The sequence below is a fragment of the Centropristis striata genome, chromosome 12 (assembly GCF_030273125.1).
Source record: "Centropristis striata isolate RG_2023a ecotype Rhode Island chromosome 12, C.striata_1.0, whole genome shotgun sequence".
In the NCBI taxonomy this organism is placed as follows: domain Eukaryota; kingdom Metazoa; phylum Chordata; class Actinopteri; order Perciformes; family Serranidae; genus Centropristis; species Centropristis striata.
Window position 1 is genome coordinate 32,715,731 of NC_081528.1, and position 24,251 is coordinate 32,739,981.

The 24,251-nt window shown below is 39.9% G+C and overlaps 1 protein-coding gene across 6 annotated transcripts in view; it reads left to right on the forward strand.

Moving 5' to 3' along the window:
* Nucleotides 1–2,498: 2,498 nt before the first annotated feature.
* The window catches only part of mbnl3 (muscleblind-like splicing regulator 3), a 30,320-nt gene continuing 8,567 nt past the window's right edge, over nucleotides 2,499–24,251 (forward strand). For 3 of the 6 annotated variants that reach the window (XM_059345563.1, XM_059345567.1, XM_059345564.1), the window contains exons 1-7: nucleotides 2,499–2,774; nucleotides 9,933–10,896; nucleotides 18,945–19,109; nucleotides 20,144–20,347; nucleotides 20,434–20,673; nucleotides 21,493–21,646; nucleotides 23,066–23,107. In XM_059345563.1, the coding sequence (XP_059201546.1) occupies nucleotides 10,723–10,896; nucleotides 18,945–19,109; nucleotides 20,144–20,347; nucleotides 20,434–20,673; nucleotides 21,493–21,646; nucleotides 23,066–23,107 (979 nt within the window). In that variant the 5' untranslated portion in view covers nucleotides 2,499–2,774; nucleotides 9,933–10,722. The remainder of the gene's footprint in view (nucleotides 2,775–9,932; nucleotides 10,897–18,944; nucleotides 19,110–20,143; nucleotides 20,348–20,433; nucleotides 20,674–21,492; nucleotides 21,647–23,065; nucleotides 23,108–24,251) is intronic. The other 3 variants (XM_059345566.1, XM_059345569.1, XM_059345568.1) reach the window with 1 other exon arrangement.

Genomic DNA, 24,251 nt, shown 5'->3' on the forward strand with positions numbered 1-24,251 from the left:
CCACAGGGAAATTCAACCTCTGCATTTAACCCATCCCTTTGACACACCAGTGAACACACCATGCTTAGGAGAGGTGGGCAGCACACTACAGCTTCCTATAATATGCGCCAACAGTATGTTTTATTGTGAAAAACCATTAGGCGACCGGAAAAACATTGTTGCTAGCATCAAGTGGAGCCGGGAAAAAAGAGCGCTCCTCTAGCTTACTTTACGTCAGTAGTTCTCAACCTTTTTGAGTCGTGACCCCCAATTTAACATGCATGTTGTCCGCGACCCCCGCTCACTGAACAGAATCTCACACGCACAGTTCAGATCACCCAAAAAAGAAACAAAATGACCAAAAAAAGGAAACAAAATGACCAAAAAAGACACCAATTGACCACAAAATGATCAAAAAAGACACAAAATGACCAAAAAAGACACAAAATGACCCAAAAAAGAAACAAAATTACCAAAAAAAGACACAACATGACTAAAAAACGATCTAAAAATGACACAAAATGACCAAAAAAGACACAAAATAACCAAAAAAGACACAAAATGACCAAAAAGACACACAATTACCAAAAAAGACACAAAATGACCCAAAAAAGAAACAAAATGACCAAAAAAAAGACACAACATGACTAAAAAAACACAAAATGTCCAAAAAAAGGAAACAAAATGACCAAAAAAGACACAAATTGACCACAAAATTATCAAAAAAACACACAAAATGACAAAAAAAAAACCCACAATGACCAAAAAAAGACATTAAGTGACCAAAAAGACTAAAACACTTTAACACAGTGGAGACAGAGCTGACTTCCAAAATGATTTGGCGACCCCCAGAAATCCTCTCGCGACCCCAATTGGGGTCCCGACCCCAAGGTTGAGAACAGCTGCTTTACGTTACATATTTCAGGTATGACGTTCATGTACAAAAAACAGTTAAAATAGTTACACGTAGTGAATAAATTAATTTCTTTGTTTAAATGTTTTGGAATTTTCCGTTTAATGACTGACATAACAGCGGTCGTATTTTGGCCGTTAGCCTACTTTCGAACAGACTTGTTCTATTAGCCCAACTGCTCAGCTAATATTTTTTTATGCAGGTAAACAGAATATGCCTTTATAATATACCCTTAACACGACACCCTATTGGGCTATACGGAAAAAAAATAAAAAATAGTTAAATGTAGTGATTTAATCATTGCCTTTCTTTAAATGTTTTGTATTTTTTTGATTATTTAACGATTGTCTAACATAACAACGTTCGGTTTATGTTAGCCAGTTTCTAACACAATTTGTATTAGCCCAACTGCTAAGCTAATATTTAAATCAAGTTAAACTTAGACTTAGCCTTTAAAATATACACTTAAGTATCAGCTAATATCAATATAACCAGGTTCTTTAGTTCAGCTGTTCTCAACCTTGGGGTCGGGACCCCAACTGGGGTCGCGAGATGATTTCTGGGGGTCGCCAAATCATTTTGGAAGTCAGCTCTGTCTCCACTGTGTTAAAGTGTTCATGTGTTAATGTGTTTTAGTCTTTTTGGTCATTTCATGTCTTTTTTTGGTCATTTTGTGTGGTTTTTTTGTCATTTTGTGTTTTTTTTATTTTTTTCATTTTGTGTTTTTTTTTTTTGTCATTTTGTGTCTTTTTTTGGTCATTTTGTGTCATTTCTGGTCATTTTCTGGCTTTTTCGGTAATTTTATGTCTTTTTTGATCATTTTGTGGTCAATTTGTGTATTCTTTGGTCATTTTGTGTATTTTTTAGTCATTTTGTGTATTTTTTTGGTCATTTTGTGTCTTTTTTTTGGTCATTTTGTGTCATTTCTGGTCATTTTCTGGCTTTTTTCGGTCATTTTATGTCTTTTTTTGATCATTTTGAGGTCAATTTTGTCTTTTTTGGTCATTTTGTTTCTTTTTTGGGTGATCTGAACTGTGCGTGTGAGAGTGTGTTCAGTGAGCGGGGGTCGCGGACAACATGCATGTTAAATTGGGGGTCGCGACTCAAAAATGTTGAGAACTACTGCTTTAGTTGACCAAATAAACCAGATTTTGCTTGGGTTAGTCTTGTTTTTCCAGTTCCCAGCATCAAACTGTGCTACTGTTTGTTTTATGAAACCGAATAAATGAGTCAGACAAGCCAAAATAAGCCTTTTATAGTTAACTCGTTTAACAGGTCCAATGATGACAGGGCAAAATGTCTTAACTGCCAGTAATAATGAATCATTCGCATCCAGGGAAGTCTTCTATAAATGTAATCTTAAGCACACATACCCTTCGTATCTACCTGCGACGTGTTTATGGCAGTCTACCATGATAACCTGCCGTGCTTTTGTCGTGACTTTGATTCCCCTTTATGTTAATCATGTTATCTAATAAACGAAAGCAAACACACTCACTCTCTCTCCCAACTCCTCCCTCAGCATTTTGCCCTCCCTCTGATTTTTTTCCTTTCAAATCTGTTATTCTGCTGTGTGTTCAGTCAGTCAGTGTTGCAGCCGAGCAAATGTAGTTGCAGCAAACATTTCAGCTGCCAGCAGCCAGACCCCGCTTCTTTTCTTTCTCTCACTCCGCGGCGGTAACACGTTTCTTTTTACTTGCTTCGGTTTTAATATTCCTAGATAGCGATAAAGCCCTTTTATTTCTTATCCCTCTTTCTTTAAGGCAATAGTGATTGTATATGAGGCTAAGAACGCGTCTTTGTGGAAAATAACCACCAAATAAACATTTTAACCGACGTTGATTAAGGAGAAGACGCCTGAATCCGACTGGACTACTAACAGGTAAGAGACTGAGAACGTCTGGCGCAGTTTGCAGCAATAATAATGCTACCTAGTTTTATATTTAATCCACGTTGCAGTCATTTATAATGCCTCTTCCACGCTGCCTGTTGCGTGGAAGCTCAAAGCTGCCTTTGTTATTGTTAATTATGGGCGTAATTGTTGTGTTACACATAGGCACAACAGTAATAACATTTATATCAGTCATGCTCTGGGTAGGTCTGCTGGGAGCTGAAGACTATGCTTTGTGTTGGTACAAATAATGCCTGTCATATTTGAGTGTGAGATTTGCACACAAGGGTTTGGTTGAATGCAATGTGCAGAGATTTTATTGCATGTCTCTTAGAAGGCCAGTGTTTCAAGTATAAGTTGTTTTCTGCTGCCATGCCAGGCAGCAAAAAAAATCTAGGGCAAAAAATCTATATGAATTTACTTTCAGAGTCTCTGTTCACGGTAATAATATAATAAATTGCATTACAGTTGGAACAAGTGAAGAGCACCTGCAGTTTCCTTCCTTTCTATCTGCAGGATTCTGCAGCCAGCCTCCATGCATGCATGCAGTGCAGGGAGGCTTGTCCTTGTTTACCCTTCGGGGTCAGACACTCAAGCCACCATAGCTTACTGTGTTGTCACTACGTGACTACAGTACATATAATGTACGCAGTAGATGTATTGCTGTCATTTTCGCTTATTAACAATACAGCCAGTCAAGACAAGTTCATGCTCCCTCCAGGCTGTGGACTCTGCACCAGTCTAGCTAGTTTTTCTTTACTTAATATAAACACTGATAAACTGACAAACACACATGGGCATGCAGCCATATTTCCCACATAACCTGTTTTCATTTCCCCTTTCACACAGACACACATTAACTGCCTGGAAAGCTGCATCTTTTATGGCGCAAATAAAACCATTCAGCAACCAATAACAACTCAAAAATGTTATGCTGACAGTACATTATTGGTTCAGCTATAATATCTACAGTTTTTCCGCACAGTTAACTTTCATGATCTCGCTACAGGCATGTGAAACTCCCAGATAAAAACTAGCAAGGTAAAAGGAAAGCTCCAGGGTCACTTTTTTAAAATTAAAATTGCAACAGACAGGTTAAACTGCAAGTATCTGACGCTTTGTGCAGGCTGTGTCGTCCTGTATGATGGGATAGGCCTGTTGTATGTTTGCTTGAATGGGAACTGTGGTGCTTTAATGAGCTGAAAGGATTACTGATACTTAACCTAATTACTCTGCTCCCTCCCTTCAGGCTGCTAGCTTTCACTCTCATTGTGATTTATGGATCTTCCACCTGCTTTTTAATCAATCACCTTGTCATCAACGTTGTCCTGCTCTGTACTTGTCCTTGTCGCTGATCTCAAAAAAAGAGTTGACTGTTTAAAAAAACTGCAACAATCATAGTTTGAGATCAGTGTTAGCGACAGTATTCGTTACACAACTACCTGTGCCTCTAAAAAAAGAATTCACTAAGCATTGGGGAATGGGGAAACTCCGGATTAAAAAAACTTCCCACAGGAAATTCACAGATTCTCGTGTGAAACTAAACTGGCACACAGATATGAGCCAAAGCTTTTTTCTAATGTATAAAATCACATTAGTTGATTTATGATCTTTTCTTTTTTTCATCTCGGGCAACCTGCTCGACGCATTTTTACATATTTACAAAATCCTCTGAAGAACAAGTGCAATAATGTAGCAAGCTTAAATTTCCAAAAAATGACATATTTTAGCCTCTTTCAGTTCTGTAAGTTAATCTGAAACTTCGTCTATTCAGGACTTTTACTTCACCGTCACTCGACTTCTTCCATTTTAAAGCAGACAGTTTTGTGGAAAAGGCAATAAAGAAAAAAGCTGCAGCTCTCCCCTCGCCATTCATTTCAATCATCCCGATCTTGATTGTTATCCCAATGCTGCTATATAGCCGTGATTTTATGAGTCCTGTTCTTTTTGAAAACTTGTGGCCTGTGAAGACCTTTGAGACGACAGACTGTGATTGGAGGCTCCAGCTTGCTACACAAACATGAACTTGAATTAGGCTACAGTTTGATTTTCTCTCCATCTCGCTGATATTGACATGTGTTTTATTGCATTTCTTGACAATCTCTTTTAGATTGTCCTTTCTATTTTGGTTGTTGCTTTGCAGTGAAGGCAGTTGTTATCAATGCTGGAATAGTAACTAGCTGCATTAGCCTATAACACTTTATATTCACCTTCATCACATTCTTTACAGGAATTCAAAAGAGTGCAATACTCGAATTAAAAATGTCGAAACCACCAAAAAGCCAGTTTTCTGTTGGGAAATACATTAAAGAAAAACATTAAAAATATTCCCCTGCTATAAATATAATTGTACAAAGCAAAGGGGAAATCTAAGAAGATAAATAAAACAAATAAAACATATGTAGCCTTGCCTTTCCCCTAACGCACGCCCGACACTTTACAGCTTTATTGATACAAGGATATCTAATAGTGTGAGCAGATAAGGTGCAGGGCTGTTTGTCGAGGTGGCACCCAGCCTACACACCAGCTATAATGCAGACGTCAGAGCTACGGTGAAGGTTACACTGCTGGTAGCCCTTTGGTGCACTGTGTTTGATGATGGACGCAGTGCGCCGGAGTCAACAGCAGCCACCCCCCTCTGTCCTCCTTATACTTCCCCACATCCTGTTCCACCTACACGTTGACCCCCCTGCCGGAGCCCCTCTTCCCACTGCAGACACCTGGAGGAGCGGCAGCAGCATAATGACTGTTATAGCAGGACGCTCTATATTTATTCACCGTGCCGCATCCCTGCAAATCACTGTTTATGCTGCATTGTAAAGTTTGGATAGGTTGACTAGGCCAAGATATTTTCTGTACAAAATGTACACTCTTTAATGCAGTTTTCTTATAACTATGTGGGAGTTTTAGGTTTTAAAATCTTAAGCTTATTAGAGCTGAAACTGTCAGGCTATTTATAGGTTTGTTGATCGACAGCAACTATTTTGATAACTGTTTCAGGTTTCAGCTTCTCAGATGAGAGAATTTGCAGCACCTCTTTGTCATATGAGATTAAATACATTAAATATATTTGAAGATGTAAGCGTGACATTATAAATCATGAAAATAAACTGCCAGATGATAGTGAAAACAATCATTAACATCCATACCGTGTATAAGGTTAAATGTAACTTGATATCCTAAAGCTAAAGCCTATTTTCACGCTTTTATATATATATATTTTGTTTTTATATGAGAGCTTTAACCCATTAATCAGTGTCTTAGGGGCATGCAGCATCAAGCCTCTCTTTAACGCATCAGCGCTTAGCTGTAAGAGCACTTCTAACTCGTATCCTTTTGCTTCATCTGCCTCTTAATTATGTTCTTCTTGGCTGTTTGTAATGCTCGTGTATCTTTTGGCCTCCTCATGTTTTATCTCTGTTGTGGTAGGTACAGTACTGTTGTGCAATGTTGCAGCTTGGCAGTCAGTGTTTCATCCTAACTGAAGGATCTGTATTTCTAAAGAGTGCCATCTCTTAAAAAAAAAGACAAGAGATGAGAAAGACATAAATCAAATAAATGCAAGTAGAAATATGTTGCTTAATGCGGACAATTCATGTGAGTGTTGCTTTTGTGTAAGTTTGTGACATCTTTTAAGCCAGGTCATGTTTTTAAGTTCTACATTGTTATATGGTGTGCTGTTAGATTTATCCGGTGGTTATACTGGTCTGCCGTTGGTGGTAAATTATTCATTGACTTATGTGCAGATTTGTCTGACAGTGCACCCATACCCATGTGAGTGTTGTGGCTTTATGAGTGGTTGGTCTGTATTATCTCAGCAACGGTTGGATTATTTGCCAGGATTTTTTTTACAAACATTTATGGTCCCAAGAGGAAGAGACCTTGTCCCTCTGACTGAGTATTCACTTATCCTGTGAAACATCCACTCAAAGGATTGAGACAAAGGTTTTTACATTCATGGTTGCCAGATGTTGAAGCTTAACAATGTTGGTGATCTCTTCAACTTTTCCTGTAGTACCAACATGATTTTGACTTTTCTGCAAAATAGTTTATAGATTGGCATTCATCTGTATAAAAAGATATCTGTATAAAAATGCAAAATTTGTAGGCAGCAGGACAAGATTTAGTATCAGTGTTAGTAGTTTAGTATTTAGTGTTTTGATTTCCATTTGTAGTCTGTTTGTAGTCCGAGTAGCATTGACCAATCAGGTTTGAGCAGGCTTTGGTTGCACACAGGTAAACAGTCCATCAAAAAACAAAAGGTGGAATGCACTCGTAAATGCAATCTGACAACATCAGCTATCGCTCGACAATTCCTTTTATTCACTTTTTAACAGTGTATCTTTATTTATATACAGATATAAATTTATTTATTCTATCTTTTAAATCTGTCTAGCAGCGAGACGCCAGTGGCCATACCTGTTAAGTCAAGCTTTTGGTGTAACCTGGTGGCAAGAAAGCTAACACATTGCATTTGTCTCATTTGAAATGAGCCATAATAATATATCCAGATTAATTTGCTTCCATTACCTTTTATTAAAACAATAACAAATTGATGAATTGAGATTAAATTGAGTTGTGTCAACTGGGACCCTAGATTTGCCAACATATTTCCCAGCTGTTGCTGATGCTTTCTTAATCATGTGATAAGATAATGACGCATCAGCTGTTTAGTTTCACCATTCAGTTGGTACAGTTGTACAGCACAGGTCTTAAAAAACTGTTTCAGGCTATAACAATGTCAGGAATTGGGTTTTAAATTTCTGATAACTGACTCTCCTGAGTGAATTGCGATGCATCTAGCAATCAAGTTAATCCCAGCTCCTAATTAACCTTTGGTGTACTTTTAGTTTTGTTGCAAAATAGTCAATCATTTGCAGGCTAACACTCTAAACTAAGATGCTGAATGTGGTAAATGGTAAAAGTATATCTGATAATCATCAGCATGTTTGCATGCTGACATTAATATTTAGCCCAAAGCACTAAAGCGGCATAAGTAGAGCCTCACAGAGCTGCAGACTGTTGGTTTGTTTATGTGATGATCAGAAGGTTATACCCACTTGTGAGAAACAAACTAATTAAAACGTGCTTACTATTCAGTTTTAATGTCAGATCTATTAGCTTACTAATAGCTCTCACGGGTCGTTGATGAACATGTAACAGACGCAACCCCCAAGTGGGCATGTCACATTTTACCGACGTACACAGTTTGCCATGCGTGATTCATCTATTTTTAACTGCCTCCATTGTCTTCCAGTTTAAAGGCCCTGGTGGAGGCCAAGTGGAGAGCTCACAGGCTTTGTGAAGCAGTTTTCCTGAGGGTGAGACTCTTGGAAAGCAGAGACACAGCAGAATATATCAGCAAGTGAAAGGTCATCACTGTGTATATTCAAAGGTACAGGGTGCTGTATAAACTAGAATGGCACTGGAAGAGAGCCAGCGTTGCTGCGTAGCTTTCCAAGAATGGTCGAAATGGCAACTGTGCGCCATTTGGTGTGTGGTGTGGCGAGAGCGAGAGGCGAGGAAGTGAGGAGTGTTGCTGAGGAGCATTTTGATGATGCGGGTTGCATATTGCTGAGCTGCGTCGTCAGGGTGTGCGTAAGCAAGGACGCTTGACACTGATGTGGACCTGAATGCAGGACAGGCAAAGCTGCAGGAGGAGTGCTTGTTTTGTCCCCCTGAGAAAAGTTTCTATCGATCTGTAGGTAGGCTGGGAGGAGGAGGAGGAGGCACAGACAAGCATAATGGTTAAGCAATCAAAAGCAGTTGCTGTACCTGCTCATCTCTCAGTCCTGCCTCTCTCTCTTTTTTTTGGAGCTGGGATGTGTCTTTGTTCTTGTGTTTGAACGTGGGTGTATCAATTCAGCTCCCACCTCCCCCTTATCCCTCCTTCTCTCCCACTCCACTGCGGTGTTCTCCTTCTGGGCTGTCTATCGCACACACACACACACACACACACACACACACACACACACACACAGACACACGTTCCCTCACACTCCCCCCCCATCGGTTCCTCCGTCTGTGTCTGCCGCCATCAGACGTTGCGACTGATAATATCTGCTCCCCCTCTCCTCCTCCTCCCATTTTTTGTACTCCTCCTCTCCTGCATCTCGCCCATTGTTTATTCACTTTGTGCATTATTGTACTTCTTGCTTTGATTTCCCTTTTTATTTTTAACCAACTCCAAAATGCAGTTTTGACTTTGCCTTCTTTTAATTGTAGTTTCCTCTCTTTATTTTTATCTTTATTGAGCCACCTCACTTATTGTTATCTGTATTCAGTTAGTGTCCGGACACGTCGCCCTGCTCCTTGCAGGCTGCATACATCCTCCCTCCTTGCATCACACTGCTGCAGTATAGTTTACAGTTTGAATAAGGTGTGACTGACTCCTCCACCTCAGCGAGAAGCTGTTTGGACTCAGAGTTGTTGTACAGTTTGAATATCAGCATGTGGCTCAGCCATGACTGTGAAAAAATCCTGGGGAGGAACAAGGACGGGCTGTGTGGAGGGAGGAGCTGCTGTGGAAACTGCTCCGTCATTGGTCGGTGGCTTGCCCTGCATGCCTGCAAGAGTCTCTCAGATTGGCTGGAGCTTTGCATTGAGCACAGCAGCTGCAGTTGTGAAGAACTACCCACCCCTCTCCCTCTCTCTCTCTTTCTACCCTGTCTCTCTTTTTTCCTACTTCTTCCCTTCACATTAATAACTGTCTGGGAATCATCAGTGTCGACCACACATGTGCCAGCCGGTGCGACTTCAAGGACATTGCTTTTCTCAGTGTGTTGCAGCATGATTCATGTCAAGTTAGTCAATTACTTTCTGCTCCGTGGAGCTCAGGGGAGATGAAGTGACGTCTCTGTCCTGCCTGCAATCTCCCTCTATCCCCTCTCTCTCTCTCTCTCGTATCACTTAATCAAGACATAGCTTGCCCTTTCCTGTTCATTGCTGCCTCCCTCCCTCCCGTATGCTCTGTTCCCTTATTTGTTTGTCCTCGCTTTATTCTCTTTGGCTCTATCCCTTCCACCCTCCTGCCTCGTGGTCCTCTTCGCCCTCCGTTTAAACAAGCTCCACACGAGGTTCACATTTTTCTTTTCAACAGGCTGCTTTTTTTAATGTCAACGTTTTTGAATTAATGCTCTGTTTTTACAGTCCACAGCGCGACAACAAGCAAGGACATGCAGACGAAAGGTCAGTGAGGAGGATGACAACAGAAGAATAGACAGCGGCGAAGGAAGGGATGAGAAAGAGACTGAAGGAAGTGGAACTCCAAAGTGCCTACTACGAGGGGTCGTCTGCTGCTGTTCTTAGCTGCTGGATGAGAGCAGGACGGGGCTCAGTGTGTATCTGGCCTTGAATGGAGGCTGTATTTTATCCTGACAGCCACAAAGTCATCCATCCCACGTTGCTGAGCTGCAGTCCCGACATACCCTGAGCCGAGCCGCCACCTCGTCTCATAACTGGACATCATCCCTATAAAGGTTCTGGTTTTGTTTTTGTTCTGCAGAAATCCTCCTTCTCAGGCCGTTCAAACGTAACTACAGCGACTGCAGCACCCTTGGCCATGTTGACGTGAATGTAACGGTGACTTACGGTGGGCGTCAGTCTATTCAGGTGAAGGCACAGACCCTCAGTGTCACATGCCAGAGTCATGTCCTCAGACTAGCTTCTGTTTTTTTTTTCTTCGAGACAGAGCTGGCCTCTGCTCACCCCCTCTAACTCAAACTTCAGCTGCCACTTTTCCCAGGAAAGAACAAATAAACATCCCCTAAAATACACCAACCAAAAGGACTTGCTGCCTATTTGTGCCGAGGAAAAACAGAAAATAATTCTGCTTCTGTTTTTTTGCTTGGGAGTTTTTTTTTTCTTGCATCACTATTAGTCACCCTTGCTCTCATCAGTTTTCCGTCCATCTGCTGCTCAGTGTTTGTGAGCGACTCTGATGGCTGTCAGCATGGCCATGGGAAGGGACACCAAATGGCTGACCCTGGAAGTGTGTCGTGAGTTTCAGAGAGGCACCTGCTCGCGGCCTGATGCCGAGTGCAAGTTTGCTCACCCCTCCCGGAGTTGCCATGTGGAGAATGGCCGAGTCATCGCCTGCTTTGACTCACTCAAGGTAACAATGCAACAGACATTACTCATCTTGTTTGTTTAGACACATGCATTGTAATCTGTGTCAAGTAAGTTGATGCCTTTTGGCTACACAGCACACAGTTACACACAAACCAGTTTCCTGTTTACAGCAGAGGTGGTCTTTGTTGAGGTGAATGAGGTTGTCCACCTGAGTGAGAGTGTCGTTTAGGATGTCATCTACTAACTAAATTGTTTGAGAGAGGAGATGCGTCAGGATGGGGGTAGCTCTCTACCTCAGAGAAATTTCCTGGAAACTTGAAAACTATGTCAGTTGGTCAGCTGATCCACCCTTTTTTTTACCCCCACTGGGATTTTCCAGTTTTATTACAGTCAAACTTTTCTCCAAATTCCATCTTTATATCCTCATGATTCTGTTTTTTTAAGACTGTGAATCACGATGAACAAGATCGTTGTCTATATTAATTATTAACTTTTTAAAAACTTGAGTATAACAGCTGAAAAAAAAATTGGCCAGTCATCATGGAGTCTAAAGTGAGGAAAAGGGTGGGTGATATGGATCAAATCTTTTATCACAGCATAGTATACTGTGTTGTGATAGCTATATATATCATAGAACACTTAAAATGTATGGTAAAATATGTACATCTGACAGGTTTCAGGCTATACACTTGACAGGTTAAGGTACTTATTTTTCCTTTTAAAGGTTATTTTTGCATTTATCAGAAAATTGTTGATGGACAAGAAGAAAAGGGAGAGAGAGAGAGACAGGGGTGGGGACTGACATATAATGAAGTCTTGCTCATTGATTTGCAACATTGGCTGCAATGATGTCACCTGCCATGACATAGTTGCATTCTCTAGCAATACTAAAGTGTACACATCATTTTTGTAAAACTAGCCATTTGGGACCAGGCTTTGTCAGGGAAAAACAGCGTTCATTTCCAAAGTTTCATTGCTGGTTCTTAAAATGTTTTGCTACAATGTAACAACTCTGGTCTCTCTCTCCTCATTTGAGAGAGCGAGCAGTACCTAGCATACTATTCGGCTGTAACAGCTAATAGGGGTCCAATCTCTAAACACTAGAACTGGAAAATCTTAATACTTCACTTAAGTCACTGGTGTGGCAACATTTTGCCTTCCACGTGATTTATATTTGGGTCCGTTGGCACACACTGTCATATTCACACATACACTGGCATCATTTATGTATTTATGTAAAATGAAAGGTTAGGTGATTTGCGATTAAAGTCATATTGTGCATTTGTGCCAACCAGCCCGATCACAAGGTTAGTTGATAGTCTAACACTGGCTTAGCCTTCAGTATTTAAAATGGATAAATAAAAAAATCAACTTGTAACCCATAGTCTCCAAAGTCTACTCGAATTGTGTATTTGGAGAATTATGACATCATTATTTCATAATAAACAAACCCCGGTGTTATAGATGTCTGGTAATTTAAACTTAGTCCACGTCCTACAGCCAATCATAATAAAATGTTTTATTGGCCTTGGAATAGAAAAATCATCACATTGCTTAACGCTATATTAAACCAGGCAAATTAATATATGCTTCTCTAAAGATAAACATATATGCTGATACGGATAAGAGTCTGTCAGAGGATGTCTTTCGGTTATCAAGATATTTATTGTTTCCATTTTGCCGGGACGTGATGGAAATTTCTCGTAAAGCCACTTTACCGACAGTCTGTCCGTCCATCAGTGATGTAGGCTCGTCGAACGTGCTGCTTCCAACATCACTTCAGCTGCTCTCCTGACTCTCGTCTCCACCACAGAACCACAACATCCAGCTCCACTCTTACACCGCGGAAAAACAGTCTGAGAAGTGATGATGCTTTACTGTATTTCAGTACAGCTCCGACTATCAATGGCCGATTATCGAGAACAAGCTGGTGCTGTGTCGGCGTGTGTGTTTTGCTCGACCAGCTTTCATGTAGAGAAAAAGTGAGACCTAGACAAGGAGCTTTCTGTCTGAGTGCAGCTGCTGTCTCCTCGTTTATTGAGTTAGAATTTATTATTCAGCCATTTTTCTGTGTTATGTCCTCCAGAGCAGGAGGGAGATGGAGAGGGAGAGAGAGAGGCAGAGAAACAGAGAGGGGGGCCTAGCAACAGCACAGGAGTGCGTACCCATTGGATAGTTTGATCTTCCTGAGTGGCACGGCTGTTTTTAGCACAGAGCAACAGCCTGGCTCTGTACTGGTTGCACTGATGGGAGAAAGAGGCGATCGGCTTTGTACCAAAGGCAGCGAACAAGCATTAAAGGCCACATTTGGTTATTTGAAGCACCGGGGTCATGTTGTTAGTCTGAGAAAGAGCTGAAGTTGGTGACAGTTGAAGGTCAAAGTGGCGTTCTTTATCAGGAGCTGCAGCATGGCTTTAGTCCCAGCACAGTGTGTCAACAACCACCTCTTTACAGCAGCGTTTCTGTTCAGGATTATTCTCAGCGGACAGACGTTGTTTTTGGTTGACTGACTAGAAAAAACAAAGAAGCACCTCGTTCGAGCCGCTCCATGGCATCACTCCTTCCTCCCGCTCTCCCCCACCTCTCCCTTCTTTGTTAATTTTATGGATTTATCTGCTAATGGCCTCCCTCCCCACCGTCCCTCCCATATCTGGAATCTCCAGCCTGGTCTGAGACGCCCGCCGTCATTCCCTGTTGCTCCTCCATTAGCTCCGTCTGAACCTGCTGCACCGCCTAGTTTTTTTTACCTTGTTAACTGGAGTGCTGCTGTCATCTCAAATGATTAGTGTGGACATCACAGATTCAACTGCAGTGTCACTATTATCATGATAGGGCCGCAACTAACAATTATTTTCATTATCGATTAATCCGCAGAACACTTAGCCAATTAATCAAATTAACATGACAGAAAATAGATACAAATGCTTAAGAGGACTTCTTTAAAATGCTGATCTTGTCCAAACAACTCAGATTGCTTTCAAATACGATGAAAAACAAGAGGAAATCTCCACATTTCAGAGGCTTGAAACAGCATATTTTTGGCATTTTTCCATGAATAAGACTAAAATTTGCTAGAAGAAGAAAAGGTCAGGGGATCACCAAAGTGATTTTAATTCTTTGACTAAATATCATGAAGGTCTCTGACAAGTTCCATAGGAATCCATCAAATAGTTGTTGAGATATTTCACTAATGGCTCATGGTGGTACTGGATGAAAACTCAGGCGATCCCCAAACGTTTTAAGGATGCTTTGATGATATGTTTGACCATTTGACTGTTTTTGATTCCATACAACAGGTACCAATTATCTTATCACAATTCAGCATGCATAAGTGCGGTGAACAGAAAATATTCTCTCCTAGGCTCATCCCCTCTCTGTGTCAATGCCAAAAATCAGGTGGAAAAGGGTGAATAAAATCAGATGAAGACAGTATGATTACCACCCAGAGTGACAATTCAGTGGCCAATGCGATAAAACCTTAAACATCTGAGAGACCTGTAAGTGGCTCCTACAGGTAATTTAATATTCCATGACTCTGACCTGAACAGATCTAACTAACATCACTATTGTTAACACAACAAAAACAATCCTTAATAAAGTTACTTAAAAAAAATACCAGCTAAACTGCTCGTAGTCTCTAGCAGGGTAAGTGTAGCTTCAGTGACCGTTAGCATAGCAGCAGGCGGGGTAGCGGTAATGTAACATTGCTAACGTATGTAGCGTTAGCACCGTTAGGCTGTATCTTCGATAGAGTTGCCTTCATCGTTACTGTCTGAATAAAAGTTGAAAGGCACCACTTCATATATGAAATTATACATTTATGATAAACAGCAGCATTCATGAGAGTGGCATGAAAATTTTATGTCAGGTGTACCATTCCAGATGAAATTAACCCTCAGTGTTAACGTTAAGTTAACGTTAGTAAGAACTATATCTGTACCTGATATGAAGTGGTTACTACAAAATCTAACATCCGTTTATTGTGAGGTCCCATCGCTCAGGTTTCTTTTGTTTGTTTCTAGTTTTTTGCTGTCTTTTAGGATCTTAGGAATCTGATTATATGCTTTCCATTTCACCTGTCTCTAAATGTTCACACAGCAGCTATCTCCACCTTGTATACTGTACTGTATAAATACAGCAGGTGAAGAAACTGACCTTAGTCATGTCCTGCCAATATGGCGAAATTTTTTAATATATAGATTTCTATTGATTTTTCTACCATTACAAAGAACATTTAACAACAAAGTACCATTACATGTTCAGTAATAATATAATATATATATAATTAAAAAGGTAGATATATACAAGAATAAAAAACAAATACTTGCAAGGCCCATCTTTCAACTAAATCTCAAGGTCCTCCTTTTTACCACTTGTTCTTATCTACCACCAGTTGTGGAAGTAGTATTCAGATCCTCTACTTAAGTAAAAGTACTAAGTACTACACTGTGAAATTACTCCACTACAAGTAAAAGTCCTGCATTCAAAACTTACTGAAGTAAAAGTACAAAAATATTAGCATCAGAATGTACTCACCAAAAGTAAAAGCACTCGTTATGCGGAATGGCCCCACTCAGATTGTTATATATATTTATATTCTAAATATATTATTGTATTATTATTGATGCATTTATGTAAGCAGAGTTTTCATTTTCTCAAGGCTGGGCTCATTTTAACTACTCAATATACTGTTATGAGGTTTAATCACTAATCAATTTACATTTTTCATGTATTTTATGTTAAATCTTGATCTGAAAACTAAACTGATTGATTAATCAGCTCTTTATTTCAGCTTTTCATGTGAGTCACTAACTACAATGAGCTCGTCACATACTAACATAAGAACTGTTCATATCCGCTTATTTTATCATTTGATTTCATCGATGTCCCATCCCTCTTCTCTTTGAATGCATCAACAACACTCTCCTGTACTAACAGGGACTTTTCTCTGTGTTGCATAGTGTGTTGCTATGGCAACAAAAGGGAGATTCCTGACCCAATACTCTTCTCAATGCCACGTTTCACTGGCGTCCTTCTCTACCCCAGATTTTATAGCTTTTACAAAGGTTTTGTATCTATGTTTATGGTCCGACTTTTTGTTTTTTGGAGCCTTCAATACATAAAGTGCATCATTTGGCACATTTATAGGTACTTCTCTCTCGCTGTGGGTTTGAGCAGGCTTGCTGGCCTCATGGGACTCACTCCTCATTACAGACTCATCCCTAAACACACAGCTCACTGACGCAAAGCTTGCTCGCATCTCCAGTGAAGGCGAGAGTGTTTGTGTAAGCCATGTGAACCATCCTGACCATTTTTCAGGCTGCTACATGTTTTTCTTGTATGCCTTTTGTCTGGAGTGTGAGGTCGTGTGAATCCCTCCTGGGTGCTGGTATATAGGAGTCACTGCAGTTGTCCTATATAGCCCTCCTGCTGCTGAAACCTTTTTTTTTATGTCCTCATCTCAGCGCGACATCATCCATCACCGTCAGAGTCTCTGCACCATGACGTCAGTTTATCTTTAGAGTTTTTCATCGTCAGTTGTGCAGCACTCTCACGGTCACGATGTGGGTGTGGTTTGACGACAGATCGGGTGACTGACACTCAGTGGAGGTAGTTTAGCGAGTTAACAGCTCATCTGCAGGGCCAGACAGCTGCTGTCGGCCTGGGGGTTTAATGGAGACTGCAGTTTTTCCCTGCTGAGTGTGTGTTGACCTGCAGTGTTCCTGCAGCACCATCTTCACCTTCCCCACACACTCCGGCAAGGACACTGCTTTAACAAAGTTCTGGGGCAAAATGAATTGCTTTTAGATAAGTGGCTCAAAATCTGATTTAGGCTTTGACAAGAAGCCAAAAATGACACGTGGAAAAATGAGAATTACTTCTGATCAAAATGCTTTGTGGCTGCTAAATCAGGATAAGACTCAGCTGACTAGATCAATAATTAGGTTAACTATAACATTTTATTCAGACGACTTAACCCTCTAAATCCTAAAACATGCTGCTGCATTTGAAAAATGTGTTGTTTTTCTTTTAAAGTTTATCATAAACGGAAACTGTTAAAAAATAGCACTTTTGTCAGATTGTCAACTTTCTCACATTCCTTGAACAAATCATATGTGGCTAAAAGAAAAAGTAACCAAGTGAAAGCTGACTTATGTTATTTAATGCTGGCACCAGCATTCAAATGTATGTGTATACATACAGCATTCAAATGTATGTGTACGCAATGAAGTATTCGGTACAAGCCTGTTACTATTAGATTATTGAAATGCTTTGTTTTTTTTAACCATAGTTTCCCAACCCATCACACTGATCACAAGATCAATAACTGATACTGATATTTTTAATGAGTTATATTCTTGTCAGAGGAATCACAACTTTTAAATGTTCAACTTTTGTCCAATATTCTGTAATTTATCACCCACAATGTTGCTGAGCTGTGAGACCTCTGGATATGTTGCTTAACCATTTCTTGCTGTTTAATTCACATGTAACGTAAAAAGGGAATTTACTTTGCTCAAACACGTGAACTGGCACATGGTCACACAGACTGTCTGCTGTCGTCTGCATGTAATGAATGAAGCTTTTGCATACGAGACAAATAGAAATGCTTTGACTATGCACATGAGCCCAACAGCAGACTCCGGCTGCACAGCCAACATGCTGCATTTGTTAATGAATAGTCATAAGTAGTTCTCTGTGGACATTAGATTTTGTTTTTTTTATTGGGACATACTGTTCCAACAGAAAAGTACAAAACTTCACTTGGGTTTCAACCTCACGTTTAATTTGAGTCAATCATTAAAGATTAGTTCCCATTTCTATTTTATAAAGCTAGTATGCATTATATAAAGCCCAGTGAAAGTACATATTGGTAGTTTATTCTTTTTACTCCACTGCATTTGTTTGACATAGTAATATAGCTATTGGTTACATTAAAGTATTAATATTTAGGGCTGCACAATAAATAAATGTTTTTTTTAAATTGCCATTGCTGCGTCAACTTGTGCAATAAAGACAAAAGACTGCAGTATTGCACTCAGGGATTTTTTGAGAGAGTTCAAAGAGAGTATCAAAAAATAGCTGTACTTTAAAATATAGCTTAGATTTTGCTTTGTTATTATTGGTGCCTTTTGTGTCGGGTTTGATGTTCAATATGTTCAATAAAAGAAGGTCATTGATATCCTGTTCACTGTTGACTGGTGTGAGGTCACAGAGACCTTGACCTTTGACCTATGAACTCCAAAATATATTACCTTCATCCTTGAGTCCCTGTGAATGTTTGTGCCAAATCTGAAGAAATTTCCTTGAGGTGTCCCTGAGATTTCGCAATCATAAGAATGCGATGGACCGACATATGGACAGACAAAATTGAGGAAAATAAGCTTACTGGTCTCTACTCTCCGTCTAATCCCATTTGAGTTTCTCTCAATCAACACAAGTGCTGCAGTCAGTCACATATACTTGTTATATTACTTTATACTCTGTTTCTGTAGAGGGGCTCATTTGTTGACTGATAAGTACCAGGTGGAAATACAGAATGTGTCGTACAGGACGGTGAGAGTGGAGCATGTGTTTTCACCCTGCTGCTTTATCTCTTGTCGGTGAGGTTTATCTGACATCTGTTGTGTCTCTGTGGAAAAATTCAGAGCTGGCTCAAATACTCCACCTGTCATTTCACATTGTTCACAAAGACATAAAATCATAAGTACAGTTTGACTGACTCAAACTAATTTGCTTGTAAAACAGCTTTGAAGTTAAATATCTACACATCAGATTGTTGTTGATTCGAGCGTAGCAGCTTTAAATTATGAGCATTTTTAGAAAGTAGTTGCAAATTCCTCATGAATTTTCCAGTATGTAGTCTTCTGGGACTTCATTAGTGCTTTATTTCACTGCACATGTTTTCTGCTCCTTAAACACACTTGATTCTTGTTGTTTAGTTTAACAAATTGCACTTGATTGAACAAGTGCTCTGCTGAACTGAGAGTTTTTTATGTCAGAAAGCAGCGATGATTGATACAGTGTGACGTTATTCAGCCGTCTGTCTGTTCTAACGCTCATCACTCCTCACTCCTCTCTCCTTGGCAGGGGCGCTGCACCCGTGAGAATTGTAAATACCTGCACCCACCACCGCACCTGAAAACCCAGCTGGAGATTAATGGGAGGAACAACCTGATCCAGCAGAAGGCCGCGGCGGCCATGTTGGCACAACAGATGCAGTTCATGCTGCCCGGAGCACAGTTGCAGCCCATAGTGAGCAGCCAACACTAAAAACACGACTTGTTAATCAGTGCAATGTGTTTCAAAATGTGATTTATTTATCTAAATGCTAACTGCACTTTGTACTGTAAGTCATGTTTTCGCAATGATTTTGTAGAGCTGCAACAATTATTTGAACAACAAAAAAGTAATCAGCAAATATTTTGATAATCTATTCAAGTAATCTTTCATGCAAAAATGCCAGAGAATGCTGTTTTCGCCCTCTAACGTGTAGCTTTCTCTGTTTTATATAATAATTGGCTGAATTTGTGTTTTGGACTGACATAAAAAGACATTTAAAGATTAAAGATTCGGCAGATAAATTGATATTGATTATAATAATTAGTTGTAGCACTATTTTATATGCATTATATTTATATTTTATATTTTTTATATTTTATAAATATATAATATTTTTACAACTGCTGGCATCGAGTTATGTCCGCAGTTAAAACATTTCCCAACTGTTGTCCTCCATTGAAGGTAAAATATAATAAGGAGTAAATAAAAATAACCTTTTTCTTTTTATTATTTAAATATATTGTATATAAAATAAGGTAGACATGCAGACATTTCTGCCAAATATAACAAATTGGGTTTTTATTTAATTTAAATATTAAAAATCACAATTTATTTAATACCATGTGGCACATCATTTCAGATCTATTGTAATTTTTAAAATATTTCTCTTGCATACAGTGTATTATATGCAGAGAAGTTTTACTCGGCAACAGTGAAGGTAGCTTTGTATAATTCAGCTTTTTAATGAGAATAATGATGCAAAAAGGATCATTCCATAATATAATAATAACTACTGAGAATCATATCTGTATATTAGCCAAAAAAAAATTGTGAAACTTGCTATTGGTCTTAAGTGATGATTTAGATTATTTCTGTTTAAGTTTATTAAAACATTTTTTTTAGGATAACCCTGCTGTGTCTTATTAGTAGAAGAAGTAACGGTTCTGGTTCTGTAATGAGAGCTCCGCCATGACTTGTTTTGTCTCTCTCTTCTCTCCCTCCCTCAGACAACATTCCCAGTGACGCCCTCTCTGGCAACATGTCCCAGTATGGCGTTCAGTCCCTATCTGAGCAACATGGGCCCAGGCATGGGCTTGATGCCTGAGCTGCTGCCCAGTACTCCCCTGCTGGTCCCTGGGAGTCCCACCGGCCTGGCAGCCATGGGCAACGGCACCTCGGCACAAAAACATGTGCGCACAGACAAACTGGAGGTATGTGCGCAGTTGCTGTGTTTCTATGTTTGGCCAAAGTCTGATGAAAAGTAAATGTTGATGAGTGCTCTTGCTGACCCTCCCAGGTTTGTCGAGAATTCCAGCGTGGTAACTGCACGCGGGGCGAGAGTGACTGCCGCTACGCTCACCCTCTGGAGGCCGGCATGGTGGACTGCAGCGAGAACTCGGTCATCGTCTGCATGGACTACATTAAAGGCCGCTGCAGCCGAGACAAGTGCAAATATTTCCATCCGCCGGCTCACCTGCAGGCCAGGATCAAGGCTGCACAGCACCAAGCCAGTCACAACACAGCGTCCGCAGGCATGGTGAGTCCATACACAAATATAAACAGGAAGTTATTTTCTATACTGAACACACACAGATGTAAACCAACCCTCACCTTTTCAAAAGTTACAAACCAACACATATCTGCTTAACACTGCAGTGAAACAGGAGAAGACTTTCTTGTTCTCTACTTAGATATTGTTTACTGATGCAGTGAAGGATCAGTGTGTCACAGTATCCTTCAGCCAGCTTGAAATTTGATAATGTTGTCTGGGGATTATGTTTTCTCATGAATGTCTGCTACTGTGCTGTTCTCTCAGCTACGGGCGCTAAAGTTAGCATAGAGAGCAGCTGTAACATAATCAGGTCAATCTGCAGTGCTGATGCAGAAAAAGAAGAAAGACAGTATTAGAAAAAGATGCAAATGGTAGAATGAAAGGAATTTAATGTATCTAAAGCCTCATAGCTGTAACTATTCACTGGTTTAACAGTAAATTAATCAGGGTGATTAAAAAAATAAACATTTTTTAAATGACAGCTTCGCGTCCGGTCCTTAAATGTGATATTTGTGTGTTTTCATGTTACAAATGGTCAAAAAGTTCTCCAGGTTATCTCCCACTGCAGTTTGATGTTTCAGCACCGGCCCCATTAGTGAATGAAATCATAGCAATCCCATTTTGCTCTTGGCCTGACCTCTGGGCTGTCCTACATCCCTTCAGCTAATCTGAGATACTGCAGTGTCCTCTTGTGGCGGTAAACAGAAACATCCTCGTCTATTGGATGCTGCATCTAAAGAGCCAACTGTGTGTGTTTACTCCCAGATAACACCAGATCAATAAAAACCTCCGCTCTCCTTCCAGGCTCTCCCTCCAGGTGCCGTGCAGCAGGTACCAAAGAGGCCGATCTTGGAGAAGAGCAACGGAGCTGCTGCTGCCGTCTTCAACCCCAGCATGTTCCACTACCAGCAAGCCCTGGCTAACATGCAGCTCCAGCAGCCTGCCTTCATCCCCACTGGTGAGTCTTTACACTCTGACACACAGAACATACACTTCACATACATGTTGGAGCTAAGCTGGAATCACAGAGCTTGATTCTGGGCAACAAATACAATTTGTGGTTTTATGTCAGCCGACTATTATTGTGGGATACAGGAGGTTTCAGGTGTAGTTGCAACCGTTTGCATGCTGTGGCTTCCCAATAGTGTAACTGCTCCCTCGGGATGTTTGATTTGAACAAAAACAACTTACATCATCACACATAATGGTCCAAATCTTTTTTTTTTTTTTTTTCAGCTCGGCTATGCAACTCACACTCTAGTGAAGCCTCTCAAAATACACACAGAGACATGGTCCCCGTCTGTGTTTTGGTATTGAAAGACAAGGCATTTACTCAACAGTATTGAGACAATTCAGTTGCTGTCTAAAAGTTTGCCTTCTATCTGTTGTGTTCCTTGCATTTGCTTCACTCTGGCTTGATAAATGATGAGAGTTATTGAAGCCGTAAACAAAGTTGCGTTGCAATAATCAGTTCAAATAAAATTTTTAAAAAAGACCATAAACACATCAGAGTCGAGCCGTTATGTGGGACTGATTGTGCATGGATTGGTGGGTGCATGCATTGCAGGTTCCTTCTGTTTAAAAAGTAAAGTTGCTTGTGTTTTGGCTTAAAGTAGCAGCTAGAGAAAGAAAGTGAGACAGAGTAAATGATATAATACAAGCAGCAGTCCTTCTCTAAATCATGTTTAAGGTCCCTTCAAATGATTTTGAAATTGTTTTGGTTTTCACATTTTTGCTCAAGATGCATCAGTCGCAATTTTCTTGGCCAATTCTGATTCTGATATAACTAACAGCATACACAAACATTATTGAAACCTTTCTTTAACGGAAATTCAATTGTTGAAATTGAAAGAAAATGTTGTAACACCCCTGTTCTACATACATGAAATAGTGTTTATGAAAAATGCATATGATGATAAAAGAGTATTTTCATGTTACCTGTAAAGAAACAGCAGTTAGTGATGTGCTTGGAAGCTGCCAGACATGAATCATTGATACACCACTTGCTTAAATTATACAACATAAAGGTCCAAAACTCCCACATACTGAACCTGTTCTGTGCTGCAGATACTCACATGCACATTTATTACATGCAGGTTTTATCTCCATTTGCTGCTTGGATATACAGCTTCTACAATTTACTAATACTGATCAGAGCTTCTTGTGTGTCAGCACACGTGCACTAACTCTGACAGCCCTGATGTTGCATATGTTGCCTGCACTAACTTGAACCTGTTGACTCTGCTCGACTTGCTGTTGTAGAATATTACACCCTTTTCTTTACCATGACTCTTTGTCCTTGTTTTCTTTTTGTTCTCCTCCTGCTGTTCTTCTCGTCTGCACTCATCCATCTCTTGTTTTGTGTTCATACACGAAGTTACAGGCTCTGTTCTGTGCATGATGCCCTCAGGAGACTTTGGTAGGTCAGCTGGAGAACAGTATGTGGACAGGAACCCTTATTGATTGACTGAATGATTAGCATGTTTTATCAAATTAAAGGTTCAGTGTGCAGGATTTAGTGGCATCTAGCGGCGAGCTTGCTCATTACAACTGACTGAGTACCCGTCCTCTCACCTTTCCTCTTCCAAGCTTGTAGTAGGACCTACGTATGGTGGCCTTCAGGGGACACAAACACACAAAAGGCAACGTTGCAATTCAATTGGCAGTGCGACCCCAAAGATCAGATGATAATAATTAATTGTGTCTGCTACTGACCATTTAAATATATAAAAATGTATTCTAGAGCTTTAAGTCCATTGTCTTCTTCATTACATCATGTCCATTTGTCATGTCTGCCTGTCTGTGATCACATTAATGTTTGTTTAATGAGCCATCCTTTGTGCCAGCATATGTGGTGTGGTTTAGGCCTGTACCAGCACACTTTAACATCCCAAAAACTAAGTTAAACAGGACTTCATTAAACCAAGCGTAAAGCAGTTTTCCCCAGTTTTTATTGTAGCTATTTTATGAAAATATTCACAAAACTGGCACTAAATGAAAACAAATGTTATGATCACCAGACCAGTGCAACAGGCTTTTTCCCTGTGATATTCTGGTGCTTTGTACTTTTATACTTATACTACTGAAATATTCAAGGTGTGTGTGTGTGTGTGTGTGTCTGTGTGTCTGTGTGTGTGTGTGTGTGTTCAAACCATGCAATATTTAAACTTATTTGGAAAATATTTTCACTGTCAGTAAAAACAGCCACTGCGATTGCAGTCAATTGTTCTGATTTTTGTTTCATTTGATTATAGTTAGAAATTCAAATCACAGATCAAATCAGCTCACCAGTTATTAAGCATTGCACTACTGCAATGTTGAGGGATTAAAATGTAAATTATAAATATAAAAGCAATGAGTTCCAGCTCTCCTGATTTGAAGTGCCTTGTATGGGTTCTACTACATCCTACATTCCCCATTATGCAACCAAAAGCATCATTTCATTAAGCCCTCCCTGCCTGATAAGTGCACACATCTTGCAAATCCTGCTTAGTTGTGTCATAGCATCTTGGGCTAGAAAGATGTATAAGTATGTATCAAATATGTATAAATTAAGATATAAT